Source organism: Nyctereutes procyonoides, unplaced genomic scaffold, assembly GCF_905146905.1.
Source record: "Nyctereutes procyonoides isolate TBG_1078 unplaced genomic scaffold, NYPRO_anot_genome, whole genome shotgun sequence".
Lineage (NCBI taxonomy): Eukaryota > Metazoa > Chordata > Mammalia > Carnivora > Canidae > Nyctereutes > Nyctereutes procyonoides.
The window spans coordinates 1,039,506-1,060,109 of NW_026575155.1; the positions used below are offsets into that span (position 1 = coordinate 1,039,506).

The 20,604-nt window shown below is 37.5% G+C and overlaps 2 protein-coding genes across 11 annotated transcripts in view; one reads left to right on the forward strand and one right to left on the reverse strand.

Moving 5' to 3' along the window:
* The window catches only part of CYYR1 (cysteine and tyrosine rich 1), a 107,782-nt gene extending 90,714 nt beyond the window's left edge, over positions 1 to 17,068 (reverse strand). Inside the window, exons 1-2 of the mRNA XM_055313502.1 lie at positions 16,722 to 17,068; positions 11,251 to 11,353 (exon numbers count right to left, since the gene is read on the reverse strand). Of these exons, the coding sequence (XP_055169477.1) occupies positions 11,251 to 11,353; positions 16,722 to 16,794 (176 nt within the window). The 5' untranslated portion in view covers positions 16,795 to 17,068. The remainder of the gene's footprint in view (positions 1 to 11,250; positions 11,354 to 16,721) is intronic.
* Positions 1 to 20,604, forward strand: part of LOC129502078 (proline-rich protein 18-like) — a 440,312-nt gene that overhangs the window by 328,037 nt on the left and 91,671 nt on the right. The window lies entirely within an intron of this gene.

Here is a 20,604-nt window from a genome sequence, read left to right on the forward strand (position 1 = left end):
TCATTAGTTATGGGTGTGTTCATCCTAACATTTTGTAGTTGGGAGATAGCTTAAAGACACTGTTCTGGCCGGTAGCTGTCCCCCAATCCCCCAGAATTCTCCCAATATAGTGCAATAAAAATCACTGTGTGTGCATAATTCTTCTTTCCTCAATTTTATCAACAAAATGTTTTATTTCCAAAAATTATGCAAGTGAATACAGCTGCACAGGAGGCCGTTCCCTTAATAATCATAGGCTGGCAGATCACACAGCATCACTGAAGGAGCATGTTCACTGCAGAAATGTGACAAGAGGTTAAATCATTATAAATCAAATCGGTCTTTGAAGTCGAATTCCTCTGATCTGATTATAATTTATCCTAAACAGGGTGACTGGAAAGTGATGACTGGCTACATCGAGACCACGACATAAGTAATACCTGATTCATACTCCATGAAAAGAGATTTCTCTGAAATCAACATTTTCCAATTATGATTTGATTTGTGTAAGCAAATATTTATCCAGGTGATACAAATTTAGGTAGAACCCACAAAAGCTCAGGTTTTTCATGAGTAAATGGAGGACTGACCTGCACTGAATTAATCCATTATGGATCAGACGGTTGGTTCTGCCCTATGCCTTCAACGCCAAATTGTTACACTGGCTTCTTGTCCTCTCAGGGTACGGGAGGGTGGCTGGGCAAATAATTTAGAAGCTTGAATAAAGTGATAAATAATAACAGAGTCGAGAAAGAATAATGTTACAGCAGCATATGGGAGGGAATTTAAACCAGATATTAAAAGTAAAATAAGGGGACGCCTGGGTGGCTCAGTGGTAGGGTGTCTGCCTTTGGCTTAGGGTGTGATCTCAGAGTGCCGGGATCGAGTCCCACATCGGGCTCCCTGCATGGAGCCTGCTTCTCCTCCCTCTGCCTACATCTCTGCCTCTCTGTCTGTGTCTCGTGAATAAACAAAATTTAAAAAGTAAATAAAAACAATAATAAAAGTAAAAAAAGGGCTTCCCCCCAAATATGATTAGGTCTTCATAAGGCCTGACAGCAATGAATAGTTTCTATTCATCCCTTTTAAAATCTTCAGATCAGGAGCCAGTGGGGAGAGGCAGAAAGAGGTCAAGCACACCGTTTTAAGTGCCAGCTCATTACATGGTAGCTGTATAAAATTAGACAAATTACTTAGCTCTGAGCCTTAACTTCCTCATCTGTACAGACAGGAATAATAATACCTTGGTCATGACGGCTATTCTGAAGATTAATAAACTAATATATTTTTAAGCATGTGGAACAGAGAACATTAAATAAACGGTAATTCCTTTCATTCTGATAATACTTGTCACCACCAAGCACAGTCTCTCCTACAATACCAAACTTGGGTTTCTATCTAATTAAGATAACCCGTGAAACCTGGGATATATGATGAGATTGAGTCGGTTTGGCTTGGGCACAATTCGAGTAAATAAAGACGGATCGGCATATAAATTGCTTTCTGATGACAACACATTCCATTCAGAATGAACTGAAATATCACGAATCCTGTCTTTTTAGATGATATAAAACACAAAAAGCACATAGAAGAAAATAAAGGCATTTGCTGTCACCACCACAGGAGGTATATTCAGGCTGATTAGTGAAGAACAGATCAATTTTCACAGAGGCGCAGAAATTTTGAAGGGATAGAAAATACTTTAAGGGAGGCTGAAATAGATGTAGAACACTTTTCAAAAGGCTGATTAAATATAGAAAGGGAAGGAATCACAGTGTCTTTCCGAATTTCCCTGAGGCTCCACAGTTGGCTTGCTGTTCTCTTTCATACACCTCTCTTCTACACCTTTTTCAACAGACACCTCTAGGCTTTGTACTCTCAGATCTATATGTGAGTGCTCCAGGCTTCCCACGGAGTTCAGATTAGTACATTTCACCAGTTGAAGGCCCACTGAATCTAGCCTATAGGCTATAAAGCCTATTACCACTGCTCCTCCGCTCCTCTGCCACTCAACAAAATTAAAAATGGAATTAATTCCCCTTTCTGTACCTTCTTGAATATTTCCTATTAGCTCCCAGCACATCATCCACCCCAATCATCCAAAGTGGAAGCTCCAGAATTAAATTTGGGCTTGTTCCTTTCTTTTAGCTCCAATCTTAGCCCCACATTCCATCTCTCCTACCATTTCATCCTGTAGAATAGGACACTGTCACATAGCAACCAGCCTCCTCTACCCAGGTGTGCTCTGAGGATGGGCCACATAGCCATCCACTGGGAGTTTGTTAAAATCGCAGAATTTCAGGAACCACCCCACACCTACTGAACCAGAATGTGAATGTTAACAAGATGCTGTGATACTTATAATAAGAAATATGCATTTGGTCTTCATTTTATTTCTGGCACAGAGTTCCTAAAATCCTTGAACTTTCCTAAAGGTGTCTTTTGTTACATTGATGAGGTGACTTTCAAAAAACACTTGAGGATAGGGGCTGGTTGCCAGGGGAATCAATCATGTGATTAGAAGTTTAGAACTTTCAGTACCACCCAACAACCTCTGGGGAGAGGGGTGGGGCTGGAGATTGAGTTCAATCATCCCTATGCAATGAAGCTTCCATAAAACCCCAAAAGGACAGTTTGGAGAGCTCCCAGGTTGGAGAACATGCAGAGATTTGGGGAGAGTGGAGTGCTAGTGGGGAAAAGGAAGCTCTAAGCCCTTTCCCCCTGCCTTGCCCTATGCATCTCTTCTATCTGGCTGTTCCTGAGTTATATCTTTTTATAATAAAATAAGTAAAATGTATCTCTGTTCTGTGAGCCACTCCAGCAAATTAATCAAACCAAGGAAGAGGTCTTGGAACCTCCAGTCTATACCTGGTTGGTCAGAAGCACAGGTAACAACCTGGACTTGCCATTGATCGCTGAAGTGGAAAGGGGTCCTAAAGGACTAAGGCTTTAACCTATGGGATCTGATGGTGTTTCCACATAGGGTCAGAATTCAGATAATCGCTTAGTACTGTTGGAAAACCCACACAATGGAGTTGGTCTCAGAACCATAGGTATCCAGATAATTCCATTATAACCATCATCAGATTTCCATTGCTTCCTTCTTTTTTAATGAAATATTTTCAAATATATAAGAATGACAGATAATAATATAAAACACCCACATACTCCCCACCCAGACTCACTTCATATTAATAATGTATATTTGCTTCAGTTGTTTAATTTTTTTAGTAATAACATGCTAGAGTTGAAGGCCTCCTCCCTATTCTTCTCCCTAGGTGACCAACTTGTCCCAGTTTGCCAAGGACCGTCCCCATTGTGGTAGTGAAAATCCTGCATTCTACAAAACCCCTCAGTCCTGGGGAACAATAAAATTCATGTATACCCTTCTCTGCCTCAGATAATTACACATTTACCACATACCCATGTGGTTTACAGTAATGCACAGAATTATCTTATATGTTTAACTTTACATGAATAGTACCACGTTTTGCACGTTCTGTTTCTGTTAGCTCTTTTTCACACAGCATTACTAGTTTTTAGATTTACTATAATAATACATTAACATGCACCAATTTATTGTAATAGCTGTATCCCATTCCATTGTATGAATATATTCTATGTATCCATTTTCTTCTGATGGAAATTTAGTTTGCTTCCAATGTTTTGATAATTTAACATATTTGCCAATAATACAAATATCACCCTTTGCAGATTTGGGAATTTTGTAGGGAAAATATGTGTCAGAGGAATTGCTCAATCCCGAAGTATGTCCATCTTCATCTTGACTGCACATGGTCAAACTGCTCCCCAAGTGTTGATAACAGTTTATGTTCTTCCACCAGCAGTATGAGTTCCCTTCACCTTGGATCACATGGCTCAGTACTATCTGACATACGAGCACTGCCAGCCCGACAGGTGGGAGATGGTATTTCAGTTCCCTGCTTTAGCTAGCCAGGTGGAGCATCTTCCATATGTTTATTACCCTTCCACTTTTCTGCTCTATTACCTTTTTTGTATACACACATTACCCATTTCCCTATTGAGCATTCTGGATATTAATCTTTTGTGAGTCATATGAATTGCAAGTATCTTCTCTAAGTGGGCGATTTACCTTATGCTTTGTCTATGGAATTGTTGCCTTATAGTTTAAAGCAATTTTTTAATGGACATGTAATTCATATGCCATAAAACTCACCATTTAAAAGCATATAGTTCATGGGAGTGAGGATGGATGAAATTGATACAGGGGATTAAGAGGTAAAAATTTCCACTGATAAAATAAGTGAAGTCATGGAGATGAAAATCCTTCTTTAAAAAGTGTATAGTTCATTGATTTTTAGTTTTAGTAGTTTTATTTGTGCTTTTATCTTTTATTTTAGAAATCTTTCCTATCCTGATACCATAATGTCATTCTCTCCCTTTATAAAAAGCTGGGAGTGTTTGCTTCTTGTTTATGTAATTAATCCAATAGGAATAGACTTTTGGGTGTGGTGTGATGGAGTGATCTCGTTTAATGTTTACCCATATGGATAGCTAATGCACCATCTATTAAATAATCCATCCACCTCCACTGGTTTGTAATGCCATCTGTTATCTATCAAATTCCCATATATACATGAGTCAATTTCTAAGTTCTGTATTCTATTGGTTTATCTGTAAACCAATATCACACAATTTATTTTCTATAACTATAATAAATCTTGATGTCTCCAAGGCATGTCTCCTCACTTTCTTCATTTTCATATCTGTGTTTTTTTTCCGTACACTCTTTACTTCCCACATAAACATTAGGCTCAGTCTGTCAAAGTCAACAAAAAAACAGTCCTGTGGGTTTGATTAGAATTCCGTGGAATTTACATAAAGTTCAGGAAGAACTGACATATCCCAAAATTGACATCCTTACCGTATTCCCATCTAGAGTTTGATTGATCTCTTAATTTCTGCAGGTGTCTCTTTCATCCCTCGAAATTTTTTATATATTTATATTACTCCATAAATGCCATACATATATTATTACAGGGTTTCTTACTAGGTATCTTATAGTTTTGGATGTTGTAAATGAGATTTGTGTGCACACATACATATTACATTGTCTGAACCTTGCTGATATGGAGGAATGCACTGATTTTCGTAGACTGAGCTTATCTTATATACTGCAATCCTGGTGAATTCTCATTCATTTTTATAGTTTGAGAAGTACAGGCAATCATATATTTAATAATAATAATAACTTAGCTCCTTCCTTTCTAATTCTTATCACTTCTTTTTAACTTACCATGTTTGTTACACTGACCAGAACAGTAGGATACTGGATAGGAGTGCTAGAGGCTAAATTGCCTCATAGTTGCCTTTATTTTGTTTTTTAAAGATTTTATTTATCTGAGGGAGAGAGAGAGAGAGAGAGAGAGAGAGAGCATGAGGGAGGTGAAGGGCAGAGGGAGAAGCAGACTCCCCGCTGAGCAGGAAACCTGGTGTGAAGCTTAATCTCAGGACCCAGGGGATCATGACCCAAGCTGAAGGCAGATGCTTAACTGACTGAGCCACTCAGGCACCCCATCATAGTTGCCTTTAAAGGGAAAGGTTATAATATTGTGCCACTAAGTCTGGTGTTTGAAGTACGAGTGGTTTGTTTTTTGGTTTTTGTGAGGTTTTTCGAGATATTTATAAGGTTAAGAGGTTTTCCTCTATATTCCTAGATTGCTAAATGTTTTTTTAACTCTAAGTAAACAATGACTTTTTATCAATTGATTTTCTTCTCAAGGTTAATCTTAAATTATTCTCCTTCAAGAAGCTTCCTAGAACCCTAAAGTTGGACTAAAACCTCCTCCTCCCTAATTCCACTGCATTCTGTGCTTTCCCCAGTAGAATAAACTATCTCTTATATGTCTATGCTCCCCAGTAGCTTATACACCATCCAAGGGCAAGAACCATGTTTGACTCAAGGCTATATCCCCCGGAACCTGGTGTAGAACATAGAATATCTCTACATATTTATAATAGATATAAATTCCTGAGAACATGTTCTAGAAGCTTCATCTACTTCTTCCTAAAACCAAATTATGTTTCTGACATTTAAGCTTAATTTACAAAGGCAAATTATGATGAAATAGAATATAAATTTGAGAGGAGTTTTAGATTTCTAGATATTTATATTTGTTCTTAATAAAATAACCCATAAAATATAAATGGCTTCTGAGAAAAACTGACTTAATTCTTGAAAGTAATTTATTACTACATTTGAAATCAAATTCATATTTGTTTTAAAATATTATTTCTTTGTGTCATGATTAAGGATAAGACCCCCCAAAAAACTTCTATTTGCTCAGTAAGCACCTTTCAGAGTTGTTTTTTTTTTATATCTCAGGACTAAGAATATTTTAATTTAATTAATTTAAATGATGTTTTTACCAATATCAAAGGCCTTTCAAAATGCATTATGCTGCAGTCTCCCGTGTTTTATTCAGAATGAGCAGCTACTTAATGAGCATACGACTTCAAATGCCATTTGAAAATATGAAACCTTTATCTTTTAACTTGGTTTTGCTTCCATGCATAACATCGCTCTAAAATCACAGTGGTGATATTTATTAGCTGTCCTTACAAAACCGTGGGCAATACATCTTTCACATTTCATTGAGAAGAAAAGAAACTCAATCCCACCAGGATCTCCATTATTAGTTCTTCCTCTTGAATTTTTTTCCCCCTGGGGATTTTTGCATTGGCCGGATGGTGCTCTGAAATCCCTAGATGGAGCTGCATTTTGCAGAGGCAAACTGGAAGAGCAGAAATCTATTTTTGAGTAAAAAGATTAAATCTTATATCTTGTTATCTGGCTCAGTAAATCCAACCTGGGCATTACTGGGTTCATATTCAATATTGGGCAATTCTTTTTTTCCTCACATAGCAGTTTCCCTTCATTTCCAGTAAAGTCCTGTTTTTACTTTGTTCTGTCACCAACAGTAATTAACCACTCAATTACTCCCTCTATCCCCTTGAATTCTTCCAATTCTAAAGAGTACTCTACAACCACATCTTTATGCTGGGTCCTCTCTCTCTCGAGAATTGCCAATTAAGCTTCATCTGCAGCAAAAATTGAAATATCCCTTTCCATATTCCTCACAGATGTTTATTTTTCATGAGAAAGGGTGACTGAAAGAAATGTTTGAGAATCCATTTGATGAGAAATTGTTTACTTCTTCAATTGGCCCAATCCTCACTTTCAAGCATAGTGAAGCTTTTTAATCTTCAGGTAGTTACCCTTGAGATGAAGATGTCAAAAATGGAGAAATAATTCCAAGATCATATATCCTGTCATAAGTTGTTCTAAATAGTACATCATGTAGTGTTTATTCCAAATCCTTTCTCTATTGCATAAAGAAAATAATGTCCATTTGGCACCTTCTCACCTGTGTCCCTTGTCACAGTGGTGTCTAGGAATGTGTCATACTATATAAAACCATTTCTACATCATATTTCCAGAAAAATAATGAATTATTTTGTTTCAGTTTTGTTAGGCATGGCCAATAAAAGTATGTAATCTACCAATAAAAGCATGTGAAAGCCAGGACCAATTTTTGTCTTCTCTACTCATTCATATGCTATATTCAAAGTTTAACCTTTGCTCTCTAGCAGCATCGAATGACTTGGGTTTTCTCAAATTGATCATTTCTTATATTTTTCCTTTGCAATTGAAAGTCTCTCTCTTTGGAATGTACCTTCTTTCTTCACTGTCCATTTATGTAAATACCTACTCTTCTTCAATACTCTGATCCAATTTCATGTTTATGAGACTTCCCCTAAACATTTCTTTCTAAACATACACACACAAAGACATAGCTGTTTTCTCTCTTCCTGGCCCTCCAATTACACTTTATGGATTAATTCATTGAATTAAAATTATTTGTCTACACTTTTTCTCTTATTAGATGTGAAATCCTAGAGGTCAAGGTATATCATTTATTCATCTTTGGATCTCAGAATCTAGCTCAGTACTGCTATGGTAATTAATAGGCACTCAATATGTATTTGTAAATAACTGATGGCATATTATATGCTGACTTTGTAAAAGCATTCTTAAATTCTGGAAAATGATACTATTTTTCTGTCTTGAGCTTATTACCTGTAACCATAATGACCAAAAGTAAACAGGCCATTTTAAACCAACTTAAGAAGATTTGTTGTGGTGATCAGTTTGCAATATGTACAAATACTGAATCATTATGTTGTACACCTGAAACTAATGTTATCTGCCAACTATATTTCAGTTAAAAAGTAGATATGCTATTGTTAAAGTTGAAGTTTAAAAGCTTTTCACGAGATGTAAGTAAAATTAAGAATTCCTAACTGAAAAAAAAGGAAAAAAAAAGTGGGGATGTAGAATCTGAATTTATTTGTCAAAATAAATTCTTATTTAGAGTATAAAATGTCTAAAAAGCAGAGAGATGAGTAAAATAAGATTTTTCAACTAAAAGGTAAATTGAAAGTTAGTTCTTGTAATCTCTTTAAAAATGAGCCTTCGTGGTTAATTTGCAAAACAGAAAGGAGAGTTGAAGTAAACAGAGTGAAAGGCTAAACATCTCTATTCTCATTATTTTAGAGGGGTCTCAACAATGACGATGAAGTGTACCTTACCTTACCAATTTGTGAACAGTCTAGAATGACCCAAATTTATATTTTGCACTCTTTTTAGTTCATTTTAAACTGAGCCAAGATACTTTCTATTTTGAAAACAAACGAAAATAGAAACCAAATTATAACCAATTTATAAAATTAGTCATTTAGGATATATCACCGATTTATAAAATTAGTCATTTAGGATATATAACATTCCATTATGTTTATTGCTTTTTTCCTTATTACTTTTCTAATAACTACAAAGATTTAATTTTCTGTTAAGATGATTAAAATGATTTTAGTAAGAATGTGCCTGGATACTTGGAAGAGAGGAAGTGTAGTTTATGAGTTCCAAAATAGCAATATTTGAAAACATGTGCATGAAAGAACTTTTGTAAGCATTCTTGGAATGACTCTTTTTCCTAAATACTCCCCCCTTGCCCCCCCCCCAACTTAAAAAAAAAAAGGCTTGGGTGGAGTTAAGAACTCTTTTCAAATCTTAAACAATAAGTGGAAATCCTGAAAATGTATTCTCCTTTATTCAGTGGGGAAAACACTTTAAGGTTTCTCTCTCTCTCTCTCTCTCTCTCTCTCTCTCTCTCTCTCTTTTTCTCCTGAGAATTATTTAGCAAAGGATTTACTTAGTGGCTTCTATTTTGAATAGAAAATTCAGTTTTAACGGCCTAAAATATAATGCCATCTGTGTTTCTCCTTCTCCCCCCACTCACAACACAATTCCTCTTTTTCAAACATAACAAGTACATGGCCTAAATAACCCAGATAAATATATCAATTCAACTAATTCTTTAACCAAGGATAAAATTTAAAAGTTAGAATACGTGCCATTAAAAATGTAAGTGTGAATGCAAATATAAAATATACAAAGGACATCTATACATTTAAATGTTTTAAGTTCTAATTAAGTAATTTTGTCTTCTCTATATATTTACCAAGGAAGAGGTAGCTATGAGGTGAGAAATAAGGGCACACAACACAAACGATGGTGGACATTAATATATAGGACCAGGAGCAGGGGACCAAAGAATCACAGAATTAATCTGAAGCCAGTTTCCTCAAATCTATACCACCTACTGGGCCCACTTACACATCTACCTGAAACAGCAATAGCTCATATGTGGAATCCACTCGAAAATAAAATTGGAATTTAGTAATAACGTATTTTAAGTTTTTTTTTAAAGTGATATACAAATGTAAAATATCATTATATATTCATAGTTAGGGTATTCTGAGCTGATTGATTCCTGTAAATATCATTCTGACTAATTTTTAATGTAAGAGGGAAACTTAATCACTTTTTCAACAAGACTCAAACATTTTATTTAGAGTTTATTTTGCATTTCAAAGAATGCTTAAATTCCATTCGTCAATCTTTATTACAGCCTGACATTTCTTATATAGCCATGATAGACTTTAAGAGTATCCCCCAAAATGATTCTTTTTAGCCTTATTCAGAGAGACATGATCTCTGACATCAGCTCCAACTTTGATTCTGTCAAGTTCATGTGGTGCCAGCTTTTCTATCTTCGGAATGGAAGATGTTATAAGCCATATCAGTGGACATATTCCCAAAATAGCCAGGCACATTTCCCTTCATGCCTAATCTTTCCTGTTTCTACTGAAGCCTTCCCAGGGCAGGAGTTAAGCCACAACAGAACAGCTCCCAAATCATCCTGATAGTCACTTGAAAAATAAAAACTAAGAATCTAACCTAAGAGGCTAGACTCTTGCTATTATTTGAAAGCCATGGGTGATTTTCAACTCTGAAAATTCTTACATTCCTAATTTTCTAACTTCTCAACTTCAAAATCTATGTAGAACTGAGATTTGTACACCTTTCAGACATACGACCCTGAAAGCAGTTCTTGTTTTTTCATTTCCCTTTGCCCAGAAGCCTCTCCAAAACAAATTCTTTTTTTTTTTTGAGGTGGCTTGAACTCATGACCCCAAGATCAAGACCTGAGCTGAGATCAAGAATCAGACACTTAACCAAGTGAGCCACCCAGGCACCCCTCCAAAATAAATTCTTAATTTGTTATAGGGAAATGCTCAACACATACACATGTGTATCTTTCGTTGATGTTTGTAGTTGGTTACCATTTTACATTATTGATGGCCTTTCCTGGGCCATAAACTTACTTCCTGAAGTTGCTTGATACACATGAGGTAGAACACTGACATTTCATATCTCAACTGGTTTTAATTCATAATGCCTCTTTTCCCTGATATCTACTGAATGGGTTAGACAAATACATGGCAAAATAAACTAGCCATAATTAAATGACACATTATAGCTTACAAATCCTTCAACAAAGCAGACAAAAACATACAGTTTAAAACGTTAAAAAGTGATTAATAATATGAATGCGGTTAACTAAAAACATTATTATAGAACACAAATTAAGCAGTAAAAGAATACTTAAGTTCCTTCTATTAAAGTAGCTTATTTTGCATATCAATTTGCACATTTTGTCAAATAATATAACACTAGTGATGAGTGTTTAGTATCTCCAGTGAAGATTTTATGTCAATAACGATTCTCAAAATTTCTTGCCCCATCTATAAAAAAGCACTTTGTGAAAACACAGCTGAGCAATGGAAAAAGCATCAATATTGCCAAATCTGATCAGTACTCACGAGAGGATATTCCCAATATAAGCGTAGTAGGAGCAACAGTAGGGAGTGGTCCCATCACAGCAGTAAGATCTGCAGTCTTTGCCACACTGAGCAAGGCAATCCTCTGCAAAATAAACACCACATACGTCCTTTACAGTCCTGAAATCACAGGTTCATGAAAAAGTATTCTATTTAATTATCTCACCCTGTCAACGACCACTCTTCTGTGCATTTAGATATTTATTTTACATACTCAGAATTCCAAGACATGTGTAAGCATCTAAACTAGCCTCCCTTCCCTCCTGGACATAAATTTAAAAGAGGCAAAGATCATTCTTTTCTTAATTTCCTGATCAAGCACCATAATGGAGTAAGACTTGTTGAATGAGACAATGAAAGGAGAAATGAATGATCCAATGAATCAGTCATTCAATTTTTCAATATAATTCTTTTTTTTAAAGATTTTATTTATTTATGAGAGAGAGACAGAGAGAGAGAGAGAGAGACAGAGAGAGAGGTGGTGGGGGCGGAATATACGCAGAGGGAGAAGCAGGCTCCATACAGGGAGCCCGATGTGGGACTCGATCCCGGGTCTCCAGGATCATGCCCTGGGCTGAAGGCAGTGCTAAACCTCTGAGCCACCCAGGCTGCCCCAATAGAATTCTTATAAAGTTTTAAATGATAAAGTCTTGACTTGAGGGTACTACTCCCAATTAAATTTATTTTATGGAAAGTATTATTGACATGTATAAAGTCGGCTGGAGATAATTTTTAAATAATGTATATTTTCATGAGAGTGCATTATATGTCATTCCTTTTTTCTACATTTTTAAAATCTTAATAATTATAGTTTGCACACATATGGTAGCACAAATGAGTCTGCATATCCTGTCAATCCATCTGGATTGGAAGATAATGAGTTAGTTGTAGAAACAGGTTCCTGTAGATAACTAACGTGTAAATGATTAAGAATTTATTTAATGTCAGATTTAAGAATCAGTAAGTTTTGAAACAGCACTGTGGGAAGGGGGAAGGTATTATCTGACTTAAAAAGACATGTTGGAGCTGATAAAACCAAATCACTGTTTTTTTCCCGTATGTTTTGATAAAGAAAATTATACCCAAAATGCTGGATAAAAGCTACCCTGGATTTTAAAAATTCTTTGTGCCACCTAAATGATTTATGTTATTATCATTTAGTTATAAATTATTATGGACATGTGAGTTTCAGATACATGATTAGGAAAACATTAAGTTACAGGCTGATAATTTATGTGTTTACGAATCACAAAATAAGTCCTTTCCAACCCAATCTCTAAATGTAACATCAATTATGATCTAAATTATATAACACTTTTGCTTTCCTGTCACATCATAACGAAAAGTGCAAGATGTTACCTTATGTCTGTATGTCCACATAATTGATTTATCTAGAGAGGAAAATTCAGATTTTGTTTTTAAATCACCTCCCTGGCAGGATGATTTCTGAAAAATGGATGTGATCAAAAGGTAGCAAAGTTCATTCACCTTTGTCAAAACTGCATGGCCTTTGTAGAGCAAGTGAAAACATACAAATGTTTTCTCCCCCTCGATTTTATTTCCACCTTAATGTGTCTTTTTTTAATTTCTGAGATGTGGTAAGAAGAGATGAGAGGAAAATAAAAATTACCCTTGTAAGATTCAGTAACTCTACTTAAAACCACTGTTAAATTTTGAAGACAGAAACACAATCTAATGATTTATTGACAGTGTATACTTTTTTGCAGAGTATATCACACTTTTTAAGATTATCGTTTTCTCAGTGAATTTCTACAGCTCTCATTTTTAGTGCTGTTTAGTTACTTCAAATATTTAGACTAGTTAGCTGTCTCAAGAAGCTTCTCAGAGATGTTTTGCTTCATGTTCTTTAAAGCTATTCAGACAGTGGGAGAGCTGAGAGGGACAACCCATAGGTAAGTAGCAGCATGGGGTGCCTTTTGAATGGTGCCCACGATACTGACATCTTATTCAGCTCTCTATGAATATCAAAGATCCAATTACTATAGTTGTATTCCAATTACTACTATTATAAGGACATGGTGTTATCAAAATATTTTGAACCAGTGTTACAGGAAACCAAGCCCATTATCTTGTAGCCAAGAAGCTGGATCTACCTGCACCAAACATCAAGATCATGTCACACATTGTTCATTATTTTTTTATGGCCTTTTCCAGCACTCCTGTCAACTTCCCAGAATTAAACAACCGAAAAGGGCAGATTTAATAGTACAGCAAACACATTCACAATCACATTTCCAAACTGAGGTTTTGACCACACCTCACATCTTATTTTAATATGTTAGTCGTTTTCTCCAGTTTATTTAAGAATAATTCTATGAAGATCATCTTTGGTCCAAATTATTGTTAATAAAATTGTAAGACTACACATTTTCTCTTTCAAGGAAAAAACTTGAAATTTGTATTTAATTTAAAAACTCATTTTACTATAAATACTTGGCTTCTTCCTATGTTTGACTGGTTTCAATTATCTTTTATACTATGATTTGCTCATTCTTGGGTCACTGGAATAAAGCATCCAATGGTCAAAAAAAAATAATAATTCTATGAAGATCAGATCTGGAAAACACCGAAGCATTTTCTCACCCATAAAGAATAGAACATTCCAATTGTTTCAGCAGATAAATGATGTTCCTTCTAATATCCAAGTTAATATCCTTGAAAAATAGCCAGCTGAAACTTTCTTCAGTGACTTTAATTAAAGGCATGATCTGGAAGGAGGTTCTCCAGCCCTCACCCCACCATAAGGAATGTGTAGCACAGGAAAAGCTACATCTGGCTGCAAGCACTGGTTCAGAAATGATTCTTGTAAGCTACAGCTGAGGATAAGAGAGGAAGGAAAGGGAGGAGACACCAATCCCTGGCTAAGGCTGGGAAGGTAAAACCTGGGCCAAATCCTGTCTCTGTCGCCTGCCTGCGGCGGGAGTCGGGTGATAATATAAACTTCACCGGCTCTCTTTCCAAAGGCGGTTCCACAGCAACACATGATGCTTTAGGTAGAGAAACTTTGCTCTTACCTCCTTAACAAGTGGAGCATGATTTTAATTTAGCATTTGCTTTGGGGGAAAATAATTCGGGTTATGGGCAGTGCATCTGCTCAGGCTTTTGTCGCATGAAAGCTGGCAATTCATTTAACAGGGTGTCTCAACTTGCAGAGCTGCGTTGTCTCCCCATCTCACCCCAGTTCTCACCTCCAGCCACCTCTCCTAGTTCCAGTTAAAATGAATTTATGTCTTTCTTGCAAATACGTATCTCATGGTTTTTGCCTTTGTTCACATTATATCCTACTGCATTCCCTTATGTCCAAGGCTTCCCCATCAAAGGTCTAGTTCCTAAAATTTCCCTCTTAATTCAATTTCTCTGAGCAAACATTGAGTTCTTCTTAAGAGTCAGGTATTTTGCTAGCCTCTGGATATTACGCGGAACAAAGCAGACATCACCTTCATAGAGCTTACACTTCCAGGCCAGCAATGAGGTCCCCTCCTGTGAACACCTGTGGCACACGACTGTACTTCTCCTATGCACAGCCTTTTATACATCAAAGTTGGCATGCCTTACCTCCCAGACAAGACCTAGAGCATGGCCTCTGTCCTATATATCACTCAACATACTTCCCTCAATAAATACGGGGTAAATAGGTAGGGTAAGCATAAAAGACTTCTGAAGCAAAGAATTCAGGAAATAACACTAAAGAGCACATTAGCTCAACGTTTCTTATCAAAGTCAGTGAGTCAATTTGGTATTATTGGCTTGTGATCACTAAGGAGGGATGCAGAAGGAGAGCAGAAATGAATGGAAGGAAACTTTCTAAACTAACCAAACTTGTTGCCAGCGGCCAGCTCTGCAGATTTCCTGAGGCCTCACTGGGGACTGCACCTATTATTACTGGGGGCAGAGGAGTTAAGGAAGGAAAAGTGTGCACATTAGAAGCTTTCAGTTTACCACAGGGAATACAAGAGACAAAAGAGTAAGTTTTTGTTCAAGGGGGTCACTGGGTAAGAGGCGTGAGGTCGTGTTCTATTTTCTTGTTTTGTTTTCTTTGGATAAACACAAGAGATGGAAAAGAATTATTGCTCCAAATGAACTGATACAATTTTAATGCAAAACAAACATGAATGCGATCGTTTCTTCCAGTCTCTCAAATTCTGAACACCTCACACACTGTGAGTAAAAGAAATAAGCATCGTGAACGGGTTAGAAAGTGTCTTCTCCTCATTAAATAGGAAGTACTTTTCCTACTTTTGTAAACTTTTGTATTTGAAAGCCAGCCTTTCCCTTGCCATAAGGTATTTTTAAAGTAACTTGTGGACAGCCACTAATTTACATTTTAGTGCACAAACTGAAAATATCCATAGAAGTCTGGGGAGTCACTTGTGGCAAGGCTGAATGAGAAGTTCAGTTCTCTTGATGTTTAACAATGCTCAAGAACATCTTCGTCTCAGGTGCAATATCTTTGTAAACATCAAAAAGCCACATCACAGCGCTACACAGATTTACTACTGCAAGGTCACAGGTAATAAGCCTGTGATTTTTGTCCTGGGGAGTGAGAGACATGAAAACATTTGACAAGCAACTTTGCTGGTAGCTTGTTCCATAGGAAGCAGATGCAAAGCCACACGTGTAATTAAGTTTATATATGAAAAACCAATGAAAGGCCATTCTGAGCTCCCTCGGTCACAAAACAGGAAAACCGCTTTGCTCCATCAATTATTAGCAAATTCTCAGGAAGAGCAATTAGGAGGAGGGACGTGAAATCCCTTTCACCTATAAACAGTGCTTAAGGAAATCAATGAAAACGGATTAGTCTCTGGGTGAATTTTCGCCCCTCCAAAACCTTATAAGGGATATCAAAACGTCCAGTCACCCAGGCTGCCACACTTGAGAATGACCTAAAGGGCAAAAAAAAAAAAAAAAAAAAAAAAAAAAAAATCCCAAAGGTCTACAGATTTTTAATTTCTAAATACTCAGAGTGTGGGGATGGATGGCAGGGCCAGTGGGTAGCCCACCCTGAAATGGAAAAGTCACCACATTCGTTTTTTGGAAAACCTGAGCAAATTCAGCAAATATCTCCAATCTCAGGTGTTCAGAGGCACTTTTTTTCCCTCCCACCCCTCAACCCCCAGATTCCTGAGTCCTGGATGGGACTGGATACGTTTTACCCCTATCCAGAGAGTAAAACCCCCTAAATGCGGGACTGGGGTTTTTACGTTGCTTGCGGAGGGAGAGAAACGAAGCGAAAAGGAGAAAAGGGAAAGCTAAAGGAAAGGGACAGAAGAGAAGCGCGCGGGGGTCGAGCGCGGGCCCCGGCGGGGACCCCACAGCCCGGCTCCCCCCCCCCCCCGAGGCCGCGGGCGCCGCGCCCACCGCGAAGCCCCGACGGCGCCCCGGGCTCGGTCCCCGTCCCCCTCCCCTCTCCCGCCGCCCCCGCCACCGACCTGCGCAGACAAAGAGCAGGACCAGCTTCGGAAGCAAGATCCCTGGGCACCCGGGCAGCCTCCGCGCGTCCATCCACGCCGGTGGCCGGAGGGTGCGCGCCAGGACGCACGGACGGACGGACGGACGGACCGCAGACAGGGCGGGGAGCGAGGGGAGAGCCCGGGTCGCGGCGGGGAGGGGGGCTCAGAGGGAGCCGGCCGAGCTCCCCGGAGGGGGGTCGCGGGGAGCCCGGGCCATTGCCCTGGGAGCCTCGGGGGAGCCTTGGAGGGGGGAGCGCGGGGGGCGCGGGGACCGAGGCCTCTTTGTCTCCGCCCGCGGCGCTCCGGCGGCAGGAGGGGCGGCAGCTCCGTCCCGGGCCACCCGGGCTCACATTTCATCTCCGCGGGTGGCACCGACGTGGGGCGGGGGCGGGGGCGGGGGGTGGGGGCCCCCCCCCCCCGACTCCTCCCCACCCTCCGGTTCTTGCTTCTGGACCGCGACTCCCTCAACTAGGTGGAACTTTTTCTAACCCTGCGTTTTGGCCGTTGCCAAGCAGTTTAGCAAGACGTTTTTTCACCCTGCCCTCCTCCACTCCAGTTGTTGCTTTAGAAGCAGTGGGTGAAGACGAGTTTAGTTTGTTTAGTTTTGTTTTTTAGTTTAAGTCTCTAAACAAGGGTAGAGAATTTTCAGGGTTGAAGGTACTGGACCAAGAAAGCCAAGTAAAGAAAGCCCCGGGAGAATTGGAAAGTACAGAAACAGTATAAGGTATCTTCGCTGAAAGCTGATAAAATGTTTGTTGACCATCTAAAGCATTGCCAGTGAAGTCTTGGAAAACAAAACAAGAACGCACACTGTTATCCCTATTTTTTGACACTGTTCTGGAGTTACAGGCCTATGCAATTAGACAAGAGAAAGAAAAAAAGTTATAAAAATTGGAAGGAAAATTATCATTTGCAAATGATATGCTTGTATATGTGGAAAATCTTAGCTAGAGCTAAGTGACTAAAGAATCAATCATTTCTTTCATGGAAAAAAATCAGAAAGTTCTCAGTTTTATGCATGAAAGAAAAAAAGAGAAATGAACAAGTGAATAGGATAATTCTCTTTATTAAAGGGAATCCAACATCATTAGGATAACAGATTTATCTAAATTAATAAAAAAATCTGAGGGATCCCTGGGTGGCGCAGCGGTTTGGCGCCTGCCTTTGGCCCAGGGCGCGATCCTGGAGACCCGGGATCGAATCCCACATCGGGCTTCCGGTGCATGGAGCCTGCTTCTCCCTCTGCCTGTGTCTCTGCCTCTCTCTCTCTCTGTGACTATCATCAATAAATAAAAATTAAAAAAAAATCTGAGAATTAAATTAACCTTAATAAAAATACCAAGATGAGCTTTTTTTCAAACCAATCTGATTCTAAAGTTTATGTAGAAAATAAACCTGTAAGAATATCTATTAAGAAATGAGTGATGAATGGGAAAAGCATCAACGGAAAATAAACATATTATACCATCACAATAAATGAAAGAGTTTTGATTAACACAAGAATAGGTAGATTCATTAGAACAGAATGAAGAATATTAAAAAAGAGAGATACATTTGTATAGAGATTTAATTTATAGATTTTTTTTTAAAAAAAGGTAGTTTTAAAGCAGGAGAGGAAATAATGGGTTATGCAGAGAATTGTGTTGGGAACGTAAGTAGGCATATGTGGGTTCTTATCTCCTTTTGTCAATCCAATTTCATATGAATTAAATATTTAAGCTTAAAGATGCAATTTTAAAAATATTAGATAAAAGAATGGGAGAATGACATGTAAATAATTATGGTATAATTCTGGAAGTCTTCTCTATGTATTATAAAAAACTCAGAAGTCATAAAAGAAACAAATTGACCAATCTGACTCAAGAATGAAAATTTTCTGTATATGAGAAGCCCCATATTTAACTGGCAAAATATTTACAATGCATGGGATAGACAAAGTCCTGATATCCTTATTATGTTAAAAAAAGAAACTTAAAAAATCAATAAGGAAAAGAAAACCAATAGAAAACTTAGCAAAGATATTAATAGATTATCTATCTACCTATCTATCACCTATCTGTCTCTAGTCTTCTAAACATCTTTACTCCCCCAAAAGAAAAAAAGGTAAAATTCAAATTGACAGTGAGACATCATTTTTTCATATATCAGATCAACCAAATAAAAAAAAGCCCACCTAACTTTTAAAGAGAGCAATGTAGCAATATGTATCAAGATTCAAATGTGCATGCAATTTAATGTAATCAGTCCTCCTCTAGGAATTTAGTCCTATAAATATGCTGCTGAGAGGGTTTAAGAGGATAGAAGGAAAAATTGCCTTCAAAATAAATATAACCTGAGATTTCTAGTGTGTTCTATGCCTCAATGAAGGCCTAACTATCTAGCAGTCCAATAAGAAACCTGGTCACTCCTCTTTTGCAGTCCCAACAGCTGATCTATCATCAGATTTTACAGATTGTGCACCTAAACAACACTCAAATGTATTTGTATATTAACTTCTATCTCTGCTCTAATCCAGGCTCTTAGAGACTCCATTACAACCAGTCTCCCTGCCTCCAAGGATATTCTCCAGACTGAAGCTAAAGTATTTCTCCTTAAACTATAGATTTTTATCACATTCACTCACCTATTTAAAACTCAGGGCATTCCTCTTGTTCTTGGTTTAAATCCAGACATTTAATACATGGTTTTTGAGAAACTTTATCACTAGGTCCCGTTGCTTTTAACCTGATCTCAACATTCTGCTGGGGAGCACAATTTCTAAATAACTGGGAGAATAACTGGAGGAAGTCTCAGATATACAAGATTTTGAGTCCTAAAAGAAGAACATACAGGTGTAAGTCAGTGTTTGCAGAGCTGGAGAATAAAACTGAAGGTTTTCAGAATGGAAAGATGCTTGCCTCTGCATATGAAACTGGGTGCAGAACTCTAGACATGGGATGGAGCAGCAGGCATCTAGTGATGAAGGACAAGACTACACTGGCCCAGTTCTTGCACTCAAGCTCTGCTTGTTGCCATTGAATCCAGTAGGAAGTTGAAGTATTGATCAGAGTAGCCTCTCCAGGCTTACTTTTGAGAAGTTTGATGAGCCTTCTCCTCATACACTTCAATGGAATGGCCAAGGCAAGCTTTCCTGCTAGTTCACCATTGCAAAAGAAATTTACCTTCAAGTACTCATGTGCTTAGGAGATCTAGCTCAATTGATATCCAAAGACAAAGAAAGACATCAAGCCACTTAAGGAAATGTGGTAGCTTAAAAAAAGGATTTAAGAAAAGAAAAAAATATGTTCGTATATATGGATGGACATGAATACACAAATATATATGAAATGAAAAGCCTTAAAACATAGCACTTGAGGGCAGAAAGGAATTTCTGGAAGTTAAAATAAAACTTGATTTGAGATTTTAAAAATATCATAGAAAAAATTATAAAATTGTCACAGATTTAAAAAAAACAAGTTAGGCTGTTAGATCAAATAAAGGGCATATTTCATAACGTAGAAAAAATGCAATGAAATAGACCATGAATAAAAATATGAGAAATGCTAAGGCACATAAAAGAGACCAAATATGGAAATAGTATGCAAGCTAGGAGTAGTTATAAAAGGAACAAAAAATGAAGAAGCAAACATTAAAAGATTATTTTTTAAAATTCCAAGCTATAATAAAGTTTGGATTTTCAAATTTAAGATGGCAAATGAGTTCCAATAAAACATTTGTTAAGAAGAAGCATGCAAGAGGAATGAACTAGATGGGTGAAGGATATTAAGGATATTAAGGATATTAAACTTTTTGTGATGAGCGCTGAGTATTGTAAGTGATGAGTCATTGAATTCTACTCCAGAAACCTATATTGTACTGTTTG